The 14,691-nt window shown below is 41.3% G+C and overlaps 1 protein-coding gene across 49 annotated transcripts in view; it reads right to left on the reverse strand.

Moving 5' to 3' along the window:
- The window catches only part of KCNMA1 (potassium calcium-activated channel subfamily M alpha 1), a 766,524-nt gene that overhangs the window by 152,892 nt on the left and 598,941 nt on the right, over nucleotides 1-14,691 (reverse strand). For 26 of the 49 annotated variants that reach the window (XM_021943995.2, XM_017962890.2, XM_017962881.2 and 23 more), the window contains one exon: nucleotides 3,914-3,982. In XM_021943995.2, the coding sequence (XP_021799687.1) occupies nucleotides 3,914-3,982 (69 nt within the window). Of the gene's footprint in view, nucleotides 1-1,494; nucleotides 1,507-3,913; nucleotides 3,983-14,691 lie in introns of all 49 variants that reach the window. The other 23 variants (XM_017962870.3, XM_017962887.2, XM_017962877.2 and 20 more) reach the window with 1 other exon arrangement.

Here is a 14,691-nt window from a genome sequence, read left to right on the forward strand (position 1 = left end):
TTGCTCCCAGTTGGTGAGACTCAAATGACTGCCACTGTGATCCACCAGAGATACTGGTGAGGACTTACTCAGCCTGCATCTATCTCGATAACTTTAGAAATGGCATTTTCAAATGTATTTTGCATATACAAAAAATATTAGCCATATGGGATGGGGAAGAAAGAGGTGATCTAGAAAGGATAATGCTCGATATTTGGTTCTGGGAGCAAGCCAAATCATTTTCTGGTATACTTAGGACAAGTCATGCCTACATCACAACATGCCTTCACCACAAGATAAAAGGACTCAAAGGCCAAAAGCCAACAGCAGAGGTGCAACCACTGTGGACCTTTAAGATGCAAAGTGTTGCAGTAACTTCTCGCAGTTGGATCATATCAATAATGCCAAACTGACAGGAAGCCACCTCTATACACATGTACTCCAAAAATCACAGAAGAATCAGATTTTGGAAAGAGATACAGACAAATACACACACACACACACAATTACAAACACAAACACATGATAGTGATTACAATCACTGACAAAAGTAACTTGAAAAGATGAACAAGTAGGCATCTCAATAGTATGTTTTCAACAATATTGTCTTAGAGAACACATTATTGAAAAGCTGTCCTGGAACTATTAACCCAAAAGTTTTTTTTTTAAATGCCCTTGATGATGATTTAGTCATGCTTCATGCAATGTAAAACAGCAGCAAAACAGGGTGAAATCACATGGTGAATTTGAGAAGCTTCGTATTAAGAAATATGCCCAAACACACTAGGAAAAAAAGAGCCACGAGTTTATCTTAATAAACAGTACTAACTCTGTAAATCAAGTGTGATAATCTGGCAATTTAATAGCAGTGTTCTAAGTCTATACTGAGCACTGCCTGAGAAATAAAATATTCAAAATGTTATCACCAAAATAAATGTAAGGAAAAATCAAAGTGTAAGGGCTTGGTCTCTGCTTTGTGGATAAAAGGACATGAACTCTGCTCTACAGACAAGAAACTCAACACAGGGAGGAGGAGGTCACTGGGAATGTGGATGTGGTATGTAGACAAAATGGCGCCAGAGTCCAATGGACACCAAGACACATCAGGACAATACAGAAACAGACACAAAGGGCTGGAGAGAAGCATCCTCCTGTTCAACTTTCATAGTATTTGTTCCCATTATTGGTGCCATGACTGAAAACAGGAGTGTGCCTTTCCTTTTTTAGGTTTCCTGCAAAGAAGTTAGTGCGTCATCCAAAAGAACCAACAAATCAAACAGGAACAGAAATAGGCTACTTCCAATGTATGTACTCTAGTTGGAGAGGGGTGTATATATATGTATATATATACACACACACATATATATAATATATATACACTAGACAAGGGAATGAGATTATATATACATATATATAATCTCTCTCTTCTTGAATTCTTGGCAAATGGTTAGTCCTGTGGTTAGGAGTGAAGATAGAGGGTGGAGGTTGGAAGAAAAGTTAACGAAGAGTGCATACCGCTTTCGGCTTCTGCAAAACGACAAGAAAAGAATTTAAAATCAAACAATTTGATAATAAATTGACTGACACCAAAAGGAAAGAAGGAATAAAACCTTTGTTTCAAATCACTTGAAGGATGCATGTGAAAACAAGGTTTTTCGGCAAAGCATGAAAACAGTATCATGGGGTGAAACCAACAACAAAGAAGGTAGTTAAACACAGGTTAAAGAAGGTGGGAAGGAGAAGCAGGTCCTTTGAATTTTCACACCCAGTCGGTTAGAAAATGTGAGAGGAAAAGAAGTGGGACATTTTAAATAAAGAAGAACATTAAAATTATTATCTCAGGGAAGATTAAAAAATATGTTTATCTTTAACATGGATATTGTGTTTGATAAGTCCTGTGTTTTCTCAGAGGCATGATCCACATTCCCTCAAACACACCTTTTTCCACAAGAACCAATGTGCTTCCACACTGAGACCAAGCCACATTTGAGAATTAAAGCTGGCAACTGCACAAAGAAAGCCCAAACAAAGCCAAACAAGTCCTTTTTGCCCTTTTCTGAAAAAAAAAAATTAAAAAATATATATATATACACTAAAAATTATATCTATAAATATGGCTTTGTTGAAAACGTCTCAGAATTGTGACTCAATTGAAGGGCCTATCCAAGAAAAGTTTCGTCTTCAGGGAGTGCTCTGAGTTAGTTTTCTTAGAAGAGTGACATTGAGTTCACAATGAACCATTAACAGCCTTTCGCTCTTTTTCTCTCCTTGGGACCAAAAGGCAATGAATGAGAGACAACTGCTCAAGGTTCAGGGTGCAATCTCTGCAGTCAGATTATTCCAGAATGGTAAAAACACTATTCAGCATCAACGTCACCCACATCACGACCTTTTTTTTTGAAAGATGCACAAAAGTAAATAGAGAACATCGAGTTACACTAAGATTTGCTGACTTGGCAACACGGAGTATATCATTTGCAAAAATCCAGGATACACACAGTTCCCCTACACAGGTACAAGTGAATATTGGCAAAAACATGGGTAAACAGTAATCCCAGAAAATTCCACCTCATCTGCTGAACAATAAATAACCAGGACTCTCAGTTTTTGCAAACAATATTCTTCACTTTGCCAACATGAAAAAGAAAATATTTATCTACCTACATACTTGTTAACTGCTACAGCCATGTTCTACATATGGCCACCAAATCTACCATTTTTTCTTCCTTTTGGTTGATTTGGGTTTTCAAAATAGCTTAACATTTAATCAGATTGACTTTGTGAGCAATCTGATCTGGTAGTTAACGTAACAGAAAACATTGGATTGATCTGTTTACAATCCAGTGTTTTCTTTTCTTCTGTTTTGCCTTGTCATAGACACAGACTGTACATTTGAAAGTCTGGCTATATTGGGTTATTCACCCAGATAAGGAAAACTCCTTAAATGATAATAAAAGGAAACTTCTAGTCTTCCCCTGTACTCTGCTCAGGTATTAAGGTATTTGTTGGAGGGATCAGTCTTCCCCTGTACTCTGCTCAGGTATTAAGGTATTTGTTGGAGGGATCTGCACTCTACATTTGGGCATCTGCAGGATCAAAAAAAATGAACTATAAGGAATAGACTATGGGTGTCATTTCACAGAACAAAAGCTTGAGCATTTATCAATGAGCTCTCTTCCAAAACTATTGACAAGAATTGGGGAGCAAAAAAATCATCTCTATTTTATCTGTAAGGCATACAGTACTCCATCAGCAAAATTTCTTGTTAGCATGATGCTTCCCACCTCCAGCATGAACTCATATATTGACTGGGATGTTATCTATTTCAACCAGACACAGTCCCTCATCAGTCTGATTTGCACACAATTAAGTATAAAATAAATAAATAAAGAGAGCTCCTGCCTCTGAGCCCCACTCTCCTGGCTCATTTACATGAAGCTGATATTCTGCCACCTGGATTTTGGTTGCACCGGGAGAAGCACATATGGTACACAATAGGCTGCTTGTAATTTGGCTATCAAGAGAGCTGGTGTCTCCCCTCACAGCTCTACCCCAAGGCTGCTGTAAAGGAGGCCAGAGTCCACCTGCTTTTTTGCTCACAGCAGTAAAAAAGGGTTTTAAGGTCTGGTTTAACACTTAGAAGGTGAAAAGTCCAGGTCGGCATGATCAGCTGGAGATATTTTGTAGGACTCATCCCTCTTCCCTGGAGAAACACTCTCTGAATGCCCAGCAGGGCTTTGGATGCCAGGCTGGTCTGGCATAGAAGCTGCAGTGTCCGGGGGACCCTCGAAATGTGCTCTAGGGTCAGAGAGGTGTTACACCTGGTTCCATGCAGATAAATAATTCACAAGAAAGCAGAAGTAAACCGACCGTTCTCAGAATGCACTCTCACCACCAAAAGTGTCAGCCGGCCGCTGGGTCACCGCAAACTTACCGGCTCTCTCGGTTGGCAGACTTGTACTCAATGGCTATCATTAGGAGCTTGAGCTTCACAAAACACAGCCTGCAATGAGATGGAGAAGCCTCCCAATCAGTGCTTCTGAATGACCAGAGCCACATAACAAACACTATTACGATCTTTCAGTCTCCTAATGCAGTCATTTTCAGAGGGGGATCCTCATTCCACCGGCACTGTGCCAAAGGGAGGGGTGGAAGCAACACCTCCCCATCTTCCTTGTTAAACTGATTTCTTGCACGTGATAAGGTGCTGGATGCTCAAAGTGCAAATTGCACTCAGGTCTGGCTGTCTAGACACAGAGCCCAAGCAGGGATTTGTGCCTGGGGATTTACACTGGGCCAGATTCATTAGTTACTCGGTCGGGTAGTAAAATGTTAACTACACGGGGAGGGAAAAATTTGGACCAGCTGGACCTGTTATTTGGATTCCATTTCAGTCTTTTGTAAAAATGGCTCATATTGTTGTTCTGAACAGACCCCTGTGTGCTTGGAATGATGGTAATAATACTTGGCCTCTGTGTAGGTGCCCAGCACATGACGATGGCATCGTCACTCCTGGCTCCATCCAAGCTGTCTCACCTCATCTGCCTGGTGCTCTTGACTGCAGAGCAGACTGCTTTAAGGCTGGCTTGTTCCTGTTTCCATCCCTTCCCTTGTGCATCCCCCGCTCCCCATCCCTTCTTCTCTCTTCCCAACCCATCCTCCCAGGCCACATCAACTCTAATCTTCCAAGTAGTAGGTCTTCTCCAGTTTCTGCTACCCTGTGATTTTCTATTCTCAAAACTCTCCCAGCACCTTGTCTGTAACCAAATCACTGAGCCTTTAGTTAATTTTATACTGGCTATGGTCGCTCCCTATTGTTTCACGTGTCTGAACTTTGTCTCCTTAACCAGAGCAACTTCCTTAAGAGTCCTGAACTTGTTTGGAATTCTCCACAGTGCATAGTGAATAGACACACCGATACAGAGAAGCTAAACAAACAAATAGTTTCCATTTACTGGGTTTCAAATCTAAGAAAATAACAAAAGGTGCAGTGAAATGTTTATGCTTAAAGATGTTCAGAGTAAGTATTATTTATACAGAGTAGAAAAATAGAAAACAACCTAAATGTCCAATAATAAGGCAATAAAGTACAATGCAATATGGTATTAGCATTCTAAATGGCTTTTCACAGAATATTGCAAGATATAAGATCAACAAATAATATTATACAAAAAGACATGAACATGTAAATAGAACAAATATATAAAAAGACATGAACATGTAAATGACACAATACAATTAGATGAAACTATACACTTACATACTTATAGAATAAAAGCTCACATAAACAAAATAATTATACATGATGTACGACAAGTTTCTACAATGAGCATTACCATTTTGAATAACAGAACATTGATTAACTGATAGATTGAACAATGAGTTGATGCTTATTTATTCAGCTCCAGCATTGTAAGGGGGATAAGGTACTGGGTCACAATGTGGGGAGGGCTTCCTGGTGGTTCAATTTAATCCCCTCAATATCCCTAAGAGAAAGCTATTACCCCAATTATTCAGACTTCTATTGATAGCTCCATTTTACACGTGATGAAACCAAGGATCAGAAAGTCCATGTAACTTGCCTAAGGTGTCTAGTTGATACCTGGCAGGATACACTACATCTCGATCTCCAGTGAAGCCTATTTTGTATTGGGAGAGACAGACAATAAGCAAATATGCAAGTGAATAAATAATAAATTCCTAGATGATGACAAGTTCTATGTTGAAAATAAAATAACCTAAGAATATAAAGAGTAACTCACAAGGGGTATATCATCTGTGATGGTTCAGGAGGACCATTCTGAGGATGCAGGGAGCACAACAGCATGATGAGAAGTTATGGGGAAAGAGCTTTCTAGGAAGCAGAAACAGCAAGCATAAAGGCCCTGAGGCAGCGAAGAGCTCTGGGTGTTTGAGGATCAGCAATAAATCCAGTAAGACTGCAGCTGAGTGAGCAAAGTCAAGTGTGACAGTGATTAGGTCAGGAAATGAGGTGGGAACAAGATCATGAGGTCTTTGCTTTCCAGAGCAAGGAGTCTGCAGCTTATTATAAGTGGAATTGGGGGATTTTAGTTGGTTTAAAATAGAAAAGTGACATAATCAGATATGCTGGATATGGGGATGTGTTGCTTTCAAGGAAAGTACTGCTGAAGGCTTCATGCCCTCCAGGGAGTGAGATCAATTGCTCATTCCTACATGTGAGGTTGTGGTCCCCAGCACTGCCTTCAGCAGACAGTCAGATGTCAAAGGACCACTTCTATACAGGCATATCTGGGATCTTCTGTGATTTGCAGGTTTTCTGATTCCTGCCAGAAGATTCCAATGACCTGGGCTTTGTGCTGATTGGGCAGCTTGCTGAAACACCAACACACATATCCAACTACAGCTGGAAAATGCCTTCCTTAATTTATGTCCCAAAGAGCACTGCTAACATGCACCCTTTATGGGACTGTTGCTTCTGGAACTTAAATTGTTTTTAAAATATATATATAGCTTATGCAATGTTTATTGAACCAAATTACCAAATTAAGTAACCACTTTCTAATGTAAATAGTAGTTAAATACCAAAACATCAGGGAGAAGGCTGATCTTAAACTTAGTATGGATCGTGCAAAGGTTAATTTGCTAATATCCTATGAGCAATGACCAGTCCAATTTGGGACTCTGGTAGTTCATGGGATCAAATATCTTCATTGCTTTTGTAAACCTAATCCCACTGGTAAGAAGGGAAGTAACAGTTCATAGTAATGGTGAATTATGTCTTCCTAGTTACTACAGTACCATTTACCAACTGGATATAAAAAGAAAAGAGTTTCCTACTACAAGAAAGTTCTAAAATCTATCTGGCCTTGTATTCATTCCTTAACCTTATACAGGGTGGTCCTGCAGATCTGAGTCCTCTTCCAGTTTTAAATGCATAATGTCAAAACATTCAAATCCATACCTAAGATGATTCTGCAATGCCTTATAGAAGTCCCTTTTTAAGAAGTCCTTTGACCCAAAACAAGCTGTTGCCCACTGGCCAAAGGAAAGGAGAGGGATAGAATGATTTGAACAGAGAGAACATAGGCAAGCCGTGCCACAACACATATTTTCAGATTCAAGCCCTTCAAGATTGGCCGATCCTGCCCTTCCTAGGCAGATGACAAACTGAGGTCCAAACAGAGAAGAGCAACTAGGTCAAGGTCAATTGACTTTTATGTGAAACGCCAAAAGTAGAAATCAAGTCTTTGGTGCAATGTGCTGCACAGATGCTTCTCATCAGAAGAGAGGAAATGTAGTGGCAGTCACAAGCCCAACAGGCAGACACATTCTGTTTGGTAAGTACAGTGTTTTTTAAAAAACTGTAAACAGATGCCAACAAGTGAATTCACATAAAAACTGGCTTTTCAGCTTTCCTTGAAAAATCAGATATGGCTACATTGGCACCACATTCCACATGGTGAAAAGGGTGTGAAGCACTTATCCCTCTGGATGGGATGTTTGTTCTCCAATGTGCCACAGTCCCCACCACTCTCTATTGTCTCAGATGGCCTCACTCTTCATTCTTTGTTGCTAACTGCCTGAACCTTACAGGTAGCTAAGTTTTTAATCCCTACTATAATACGTATCCTCTGGATATTGCAGAATACAAATCAAGTATAATAAACCATGATTTACACTGGAAGCAGAGCTATGGCTCCCTCTGTGAGTGTTCAAATCACACTTTTTTGTTAGATCCTGCCACAGAGAGTTGGCCAATGTCACAATCCTGGGCTTAAGGACCGCATCCTGTTGTAGAGATGTAGCCTCTATTGGAGGTGTCCAGTGGGGAAGAGCAGAGCAAGCTGAGTGAACAGGGGAGCTGGTGTGGTAATGACTTGTTTACTTACCTCTTCCCTCTAGACTGAGTTTTTCCTGTACAGGATGCATGCTTTCCCTCACTGGCATTTTGCAAAGTTCAAAGTGTAAGCCTTCAGTAAAGGCTGGATAAATAAATGCATGTATGAATGGGGAGTAAACCTCATGAGTGGCTGGAGTGATGGAGAAAAGATAAAGTGGCAAACTAGGAAAGTCTATGCAGAGAAAGCTTGGAAGTCAGTACAGAATCATGAAACAAGCTGCTTCTTAGCTTGTCTTATTTGTTAGAAGTGGACAGATGGGAAAGGAAGGATACAGAAGGAAATAGAAGTAGTGATATGCTCTGGGAATCTAATTTTTGCCTTCCGTCCACAATGCCAAGATGCAAGTCCAATTCTAAAATACAACAATTTGTCCTTGGGACCTTCTAGAGACCCTCTTATACCCTTATGTACCCCTTACATTTTCAAGAATATATATACTTTCAGTCTACCCAGAACTGATGTTCTCTGGTTAAACATTTACTCGCATCACTCAGCACCATTTTTTGGTAAAGAAGAATGGGCATTAGCCATCTAATCCTTATTCTAATTCTGCCTTTACTCAACTTACAGTGTTTCAACATTTACAGGATTGGTGTGAAATCAGGAAGCAGGGTGAGGTGAGGTAAGGGGAAAAAAGGAAGCAAGAAAGCCTTCACTATGTGATAAATGGGATAAAATCAGCCATAAGCTAGCAATAATTTAATTCTTGGTTTCTAAAATAAAATGCCCCAATATGTCCAACGCAGGAAGCTGTTGCTGGTTGCAAAAATAATTACAGGGGAATAGAAATGACTTCTTTTTTCAAGAAAAAATGCCACTTGTCACAAAAAGGTCTTAAGCCCGCAATCGGCAATAAAACTGTTGTAATAACAAGTTAGATTGCTTTCTTGATAATTATTAAGTAGAGGTCTACCAAATTTGACAACGACATTATACAAAGCCTTTTTTTTTTTTTTTTTTTTTTTTTTTTTTTTACTGCCAACATCATCTGTTAACTACAGTAGTTTCAACCCAGATGTTCCTGAACAAAGGCTCTTAAGAATTAGAGTCCAACTGTTTCTGCCTACCCAGAGGGAAATAAATTGTTCTTGCCATTAAATCAGCCCCCTTGACTGGAAAGATTACTTGCTGGTGTGAATTAAACATGGAAACCTGTCATAGAGTTTGCACCTTCAGGAAGAACATACAAAGAGGAGGTCTGGGGCTGTTGAAGAGGACTCACCCCACAAGTCAGATGAGGGAGGACGAAAGAAGCAACTGTCATCATTCCCCCTGAACCCAGCCCCACCTGAAGCACCAGCCCCTCTTCAGCTATCCAGAGGGCCCCTGGGAATGTCAGGTTGGCACAAGCAATTGAAGTAGATACAGATACAAACACTGCACGTTGGGAAACCAGGTCTTCTGGATCAACGGGTTGAAATGGAAAAGATTCATATTCAGGAGCTTTAATTTAAAATGACAGGTCCTAGAAATCAAAATATCTAGGTAAAGAAACTTTGAAACATCAGGATTTCTAAGACTCAGCACCAAGAAAATAGAAGTGATTTAAAATGTTCATGGAAATGTTAAGACTCTATTTCTCTATGAAGCTTTGATAGGAGTGGAGTGGGAAGGTTTCAGAATATCCCCACCCTCTCCCCCACTTTCTTATTCTCTTTCTCTCTCTCTTTCATACACACACACACACACACTCGCACAGACACACCATCTCCACTAGCACACCTAAGACTCTAGAGTTTAAAAATACATTACTTAATATAGACAATTAACTTTTGCCTAAAGTGTGAAGAAACTGCATTTTTAGAGAGCCTTGCTATTATTATTAATGAGAAACATAAAATGAAAGAAAAAACCGTGTGTTTGCTATGAGAACCCAATGTTGAGTCAAAGCCCAAGCATCCACCCCATTTCCAACAGGACTCCCTCCCTGACCCCTCTATAGAGAATTCTGGACCCACTACTGCCTCAGTAGCCTGTTACTGAGGATTTCAATAGACTTTAGGGTCAATGGTTTATTCACTAGCACATAGAAGGTCACCTCTTGGGTCTCTGTAGTAGAAATAACCACCAATACTGTATTCACATCTCTATTCATATATGTTCAACCCTAATTACAGTACTCCCCAAACCAGTGGATGAATAGAGCCAGTTCTGTGAGGGGAAAATATTTTTTAAAAAATGAGATCTGCCAGGTGCAGTGGCTCATGCCTGTAATCCCAGCACTCTGGGAGGCCAAGGTGGGTGGAACGCCTGAGCTCAGGAGTTCGAGACTACCCAGGGCAACATGGTGAAACCTTGTATCTACTAAAACTCCAAAAAAATTAACCAGGTGTGGTGGTGCATGCCTCTAGTACCTTGGGACTAGAGGCTACTTGGGAGGCTGAGGCAGGAGAATCTCTTGAGCCCCAGAGGACAAGGTTGCAGTGAGCCAAGATCACGCTACTGCACTCCAGGTTGGGCTACAGAGTGAGACTCCGTCTCAAAAAAAAAAAAAAAAAAAAAAAAAGAGAGAGAGAGAGAGAGCGAGATCTGAGTCTCTCCATAAATGCACTTAAAATGCTCATTTTTGCAGTCAGGCTAAAGAAATCTACCATATAACAATTGGGTCTGCCTGGTTTCTTTCTGCTCCATGTTCAAATTTGGATGTCTTTCTCTAAAAACTAATGATTTCACAGAACTCAAGTTAAACTAGCTACAGTTTTCACTGGGCAAGAGGCCCAGCTTTCTCCGGGCGGTCTTAAATTTTAAATTTCCCCAAGCTGCTGCTTTTTAAAGATCTGTCTGTGCAAAACAACATAGGTTGAGAGCATGATTTTCTGAATTTGGGAGGGGAACACTGAATGCAGGGAGTAGAGGAGGCAATAGAGAATCCCCCTGCACTCTTAAACCAGCACAGTAGCCTCCATACTAGCCCGTGGGCTTGGGGACAGAACTCCTGCCCTTCAGCACAGCTGGGGAAGATCTGATCGGAGTTCGCCAAGTTACCCAGGCATTAAATACTCCACATCAAATCTGAATTTTAACTGCTCCATCAGCTGCAGAGGGACAGAGAGAGACACACACCATATTTTAAATACATCTTTTGTCCTAATCCCCTCTGAGCTGTAAAACCAGATACAATTCAGCTTTTATATTTTGCAAATGATGAATGACCGACTAACAAGCTCACCGTGAAATTCAGAACCTAGAACACAGTGTTCTTGAGGCAGCCCAACTGCTGAACCTGTGGTTTCCTGCAGTTCCTCCTTGTCCAGCCCCTCCCCTCCCCTCTGCCCTCCCTAGGGTAGGGGAGTGTACCCTCACTTTTGCAAGTGTGCATAAAAAACACTGTTATCAGTTTCAAAAAAAAAATCACAAGTCAAAATAAATCTGATGCATCTCTTTCTCTCATCTAAAGAGGAAATCAATTTGCTCTAACTGGAAAATCTCGGAGACCTACGTGTTGAGAGAGCTCCCTACGGTACTATGTGGCGCAGCCTCCACTTAGAATATCCTCTTCCTTCTTTATCCCCCATCTGAATCAAAACTCCTGACAAGACACAGCTCAAATGTCATCTCTTCCAGGAAGCACCCCCATGTCCCCCCAGCCTATAGGGAGATGTCCGTATAACTCTCAGCATCTCTATCCCAGCTGTGTGCATCTACCAAAGCACTTATCAGTGGGTGCCTAGGTCTTCTGAGGATGGGTACCTTAGCCAGATGTTCCTTAGCCAGACCGTAAACTCTGGAGGCAGCCAACCCAGGCAAACTGAGTATTTTACTTGGCATTTGTTGGCATTTGTAAGTATTGCTATTAGTCTTTTCAAGCACATATTTGATCAAATCTAGTAGGCAGTTTCCTCCAGAAGTGGCACCAAGCTTGGCACAATGATGCACATATCCCAATTCATTAAATATCTGTTTAATTGGTGACTCACTGATAAGAGAATTTCCTAAAGGTTAAAAGTAAATATAAATTGGATACACATATAGCTCTCAATGTGTTTCTTTCTTTTTTTTTTTTTTTTTTTTTTTTTTGAGACGGAGTCTGGCTCTGTGGCCCAGGCTGGAGTGCAGTGGCCGGATCTCAGCTCACTGCAAGCTCCGCCTCCCGGGTTTATGCCATTCTCCTGCCTCAGCCTCCGGAGTAGCTGGGACCACAGGCGCCCGCCACCTCGCCCGGCTAGTTTTTTGTATTTTTTTTTAGTAGAGACGGGGTTTCACCGTGTTAGCCAGGATGGTCTCGATCTCCTGCCCTTGTGATCCGGCCGTCTCAGCCTCCCAAAGTGCTGGGATTACAGGCTTGAGCCACCGCGCCCGGCTAATGTGTTTCTTTCTTTCTAAGTGTTTCTATTATATTCAACGAGAAAGATAAATGGTAGAGGGAAAAGGAGAGGAGGGAGAGGGAGAAAAGACATTAACCAGTACTGACAGATAAGTCATAGCACTCCTATTTCAGAGAAGGAAATTGGGGTAAGTACCTGTAATGGTTAAATATTGTCAACTTGATTGAACTGAGGGATGCAAAGTATTGTTCCTGGCTGGGCATATCTGTGAAGGTGCTACCAAAGGAGATTAACATTGGAGTCTGTGGACTGGGAGAGGTAGATCCATCCACATTCTGGACGGGCACCATCTAATCAGCTGTCAGCATGGCTAGGATAATGCAGGCAGAAGAATGTGGAAGGACTAGACTTGTGGAGTCTTCCAGCCTTCATCTTTCTCCTGTGCTGGATGCTTCCTGCCCTTGAACATCACACTCCAAGTTCTTCAGCTTTTGGACCCTTGGACTTATACCAGTGATTTGCCAGGGGCTCTTGGGCCTTCAGCCACAGACTGAAGGCTACACTGAGAATCTCTTGGCTTGAAATTTTCACAGAGATAGCTTTCGGGGTGGCAGGACCTTCTGACTCCACTGCCTCTTTTGTTCCCCTTCCTGTTCTCTTGGGAAACAACCTCAAATTTCACCCCTATATCCTGCTCCCATATCTTTTCATAGAATGACTCTCCTAGCTTCTGAGAAAACTCCAAGCTCTCCCAATCCCACCCTGCAAGGGAGCATTTTGCCAGCCCAGAGAAAAAGCACATTTATTTCTTTCCATGCTTTAAGATGTTATTGGCTGTATATTGTTTTAGTGCAGCGTATAATTACAGAAATTGCTCGGAAAATCTGTATATTTTATCTGTGCTTTATGATACTCAGAATATTCCCCAATTCTTTTTCTTCTCCGTGAACCAGCTTAAAATATATTTTGGCATCCTTTATGTCATTTTGAAATTGAATAGCCAATTCTTACTGTAATGAAAATACTTACGTGCCAGCCCAGTGATGTACAACACTACACTCTAATTACGGCTGTGCTTTAATTAACCTGAATTGAAGAGTGTTATCATTAAACTGCTGGTAACTTTGAGTTATGGCTTTTCTTTAATTTAAAGTAGAAAACACAGATAATTAAGCCTCCAGATAATCAAATGCTTGAGGAGAGCTTCAATGTTTTGGGATGTTCCTAAATCTCATTAAATGTCCTTCCTTTATTGATCATTTCTACCTCTGCTGTATCATTGTATTAAACGAATAATAGCACTAAGTTGTACACATTCTCACTCACATCAGAAGTGGGATATATATATATATATATTTTGGGATACATATATCCCCCCAGAAGTGGGATATATATATATTCCAGAAACTTTACTGAGCAAATACTAAATTATCTGACAACAATTTGTCTCCTCCTTGGGACATGTTCTAAATACTAAAATCAATCAAAGGGAATATTCACAGAGCCACTAGTGCCAGCTCTTGAGCTGGCTGAAGGCCAGTGAAGTTCCATACCACCCAGTGGGTCAGGGTTGGCAAACTCACACATCCACAGGGCCAGGCCTGGGATTTATGTGTGAATCTGGTCTGGTTTAAGGTATCAGGGAGGAGTGACTACATGACTACACTAACCCCTTTGCTGCATCAAACTGGAGCCAGTTAGCATTCAGAGGAAATGTAGGTCTTGCACTGTCACATTAGATTTTCTAAAGAAGCCAGAAATCTAGTTTTTACGTGAAATACCACTATTTTGAAATATCAGCAATTAGTTTTTATGAAATTAAACACTAATGTAGTCAAACGTACCTTGTAAGTATCTCATTTAGAGCCTGTAGGGGGAGCAGTCCTAACCCTTCAAGTTACCCGTGAGAGGAACCCACTCAGTTACCAGGAGCAGAGTAAGAGAACGGCGGAAAAGCAAGAAGGGCCTGGGGGTTGGGGAGGGAGCACTCTTGTTAGACACAAACACCAGTTAGGCCAGGGAAACTCCACAGCCAAGGAAGGGGGCTTGACGGAGCCCCTGCTGACGCCCTCACCAGCCTAAGACTCCCTGCAGGCGCTGGCAGCTCGTCTCTGTGCTCAGACCACCACCACATTAGAAAGACAAGGCTTCAATTGCCTTTTTATAAAACTAGCTTCCGTTAAAAAGCCTGCTTTCCCCGGGGCTTTCTATCCTAGGCAGGCCAAGCTCCAAGGAGGGGGAGATCCCCTGGGACAGCCTCAGTGTTCCAGGACCCAATGCCTCTGAATGGTTAACTCCTCTCAGTGGCAGGAAGAGAAATAGCTCTCAAAGAAAGGCACACATGGGAGTCACAATAGGGCATCCATTTTCAGAAAATAACTCCTTCCGAATCAATTACCTATTCATTTTTCCAGTCCATTTAGCATTTAAACTTTCGCTTAGAGACAGGGTGAGAAATTTCAGTAAACAGCCAAACCATTTTGGATTGCTTAGGGTCTGGGCCCAGGGACTGACAGAGTGCACCTGCTGTGTTCAGTGACAGGAGGCTCCAGGTAAACACCAAG

The sequence above is a fragment of the Papio anubis genome, chromosome 11 (genome assembly GCF_008728515.1).
Source record: "Papio anubis isolate 15944 chromosome 11, Panubis1.0, whole genome shotgun sequence".
In the NCBI taxonomy this organism is placed as follows: domain Eukaryota; kingdom Metazoa; phylum Chordata; class Mammalia; order Primates; family Cercopithecidae; genus Papio; species Papio anubis.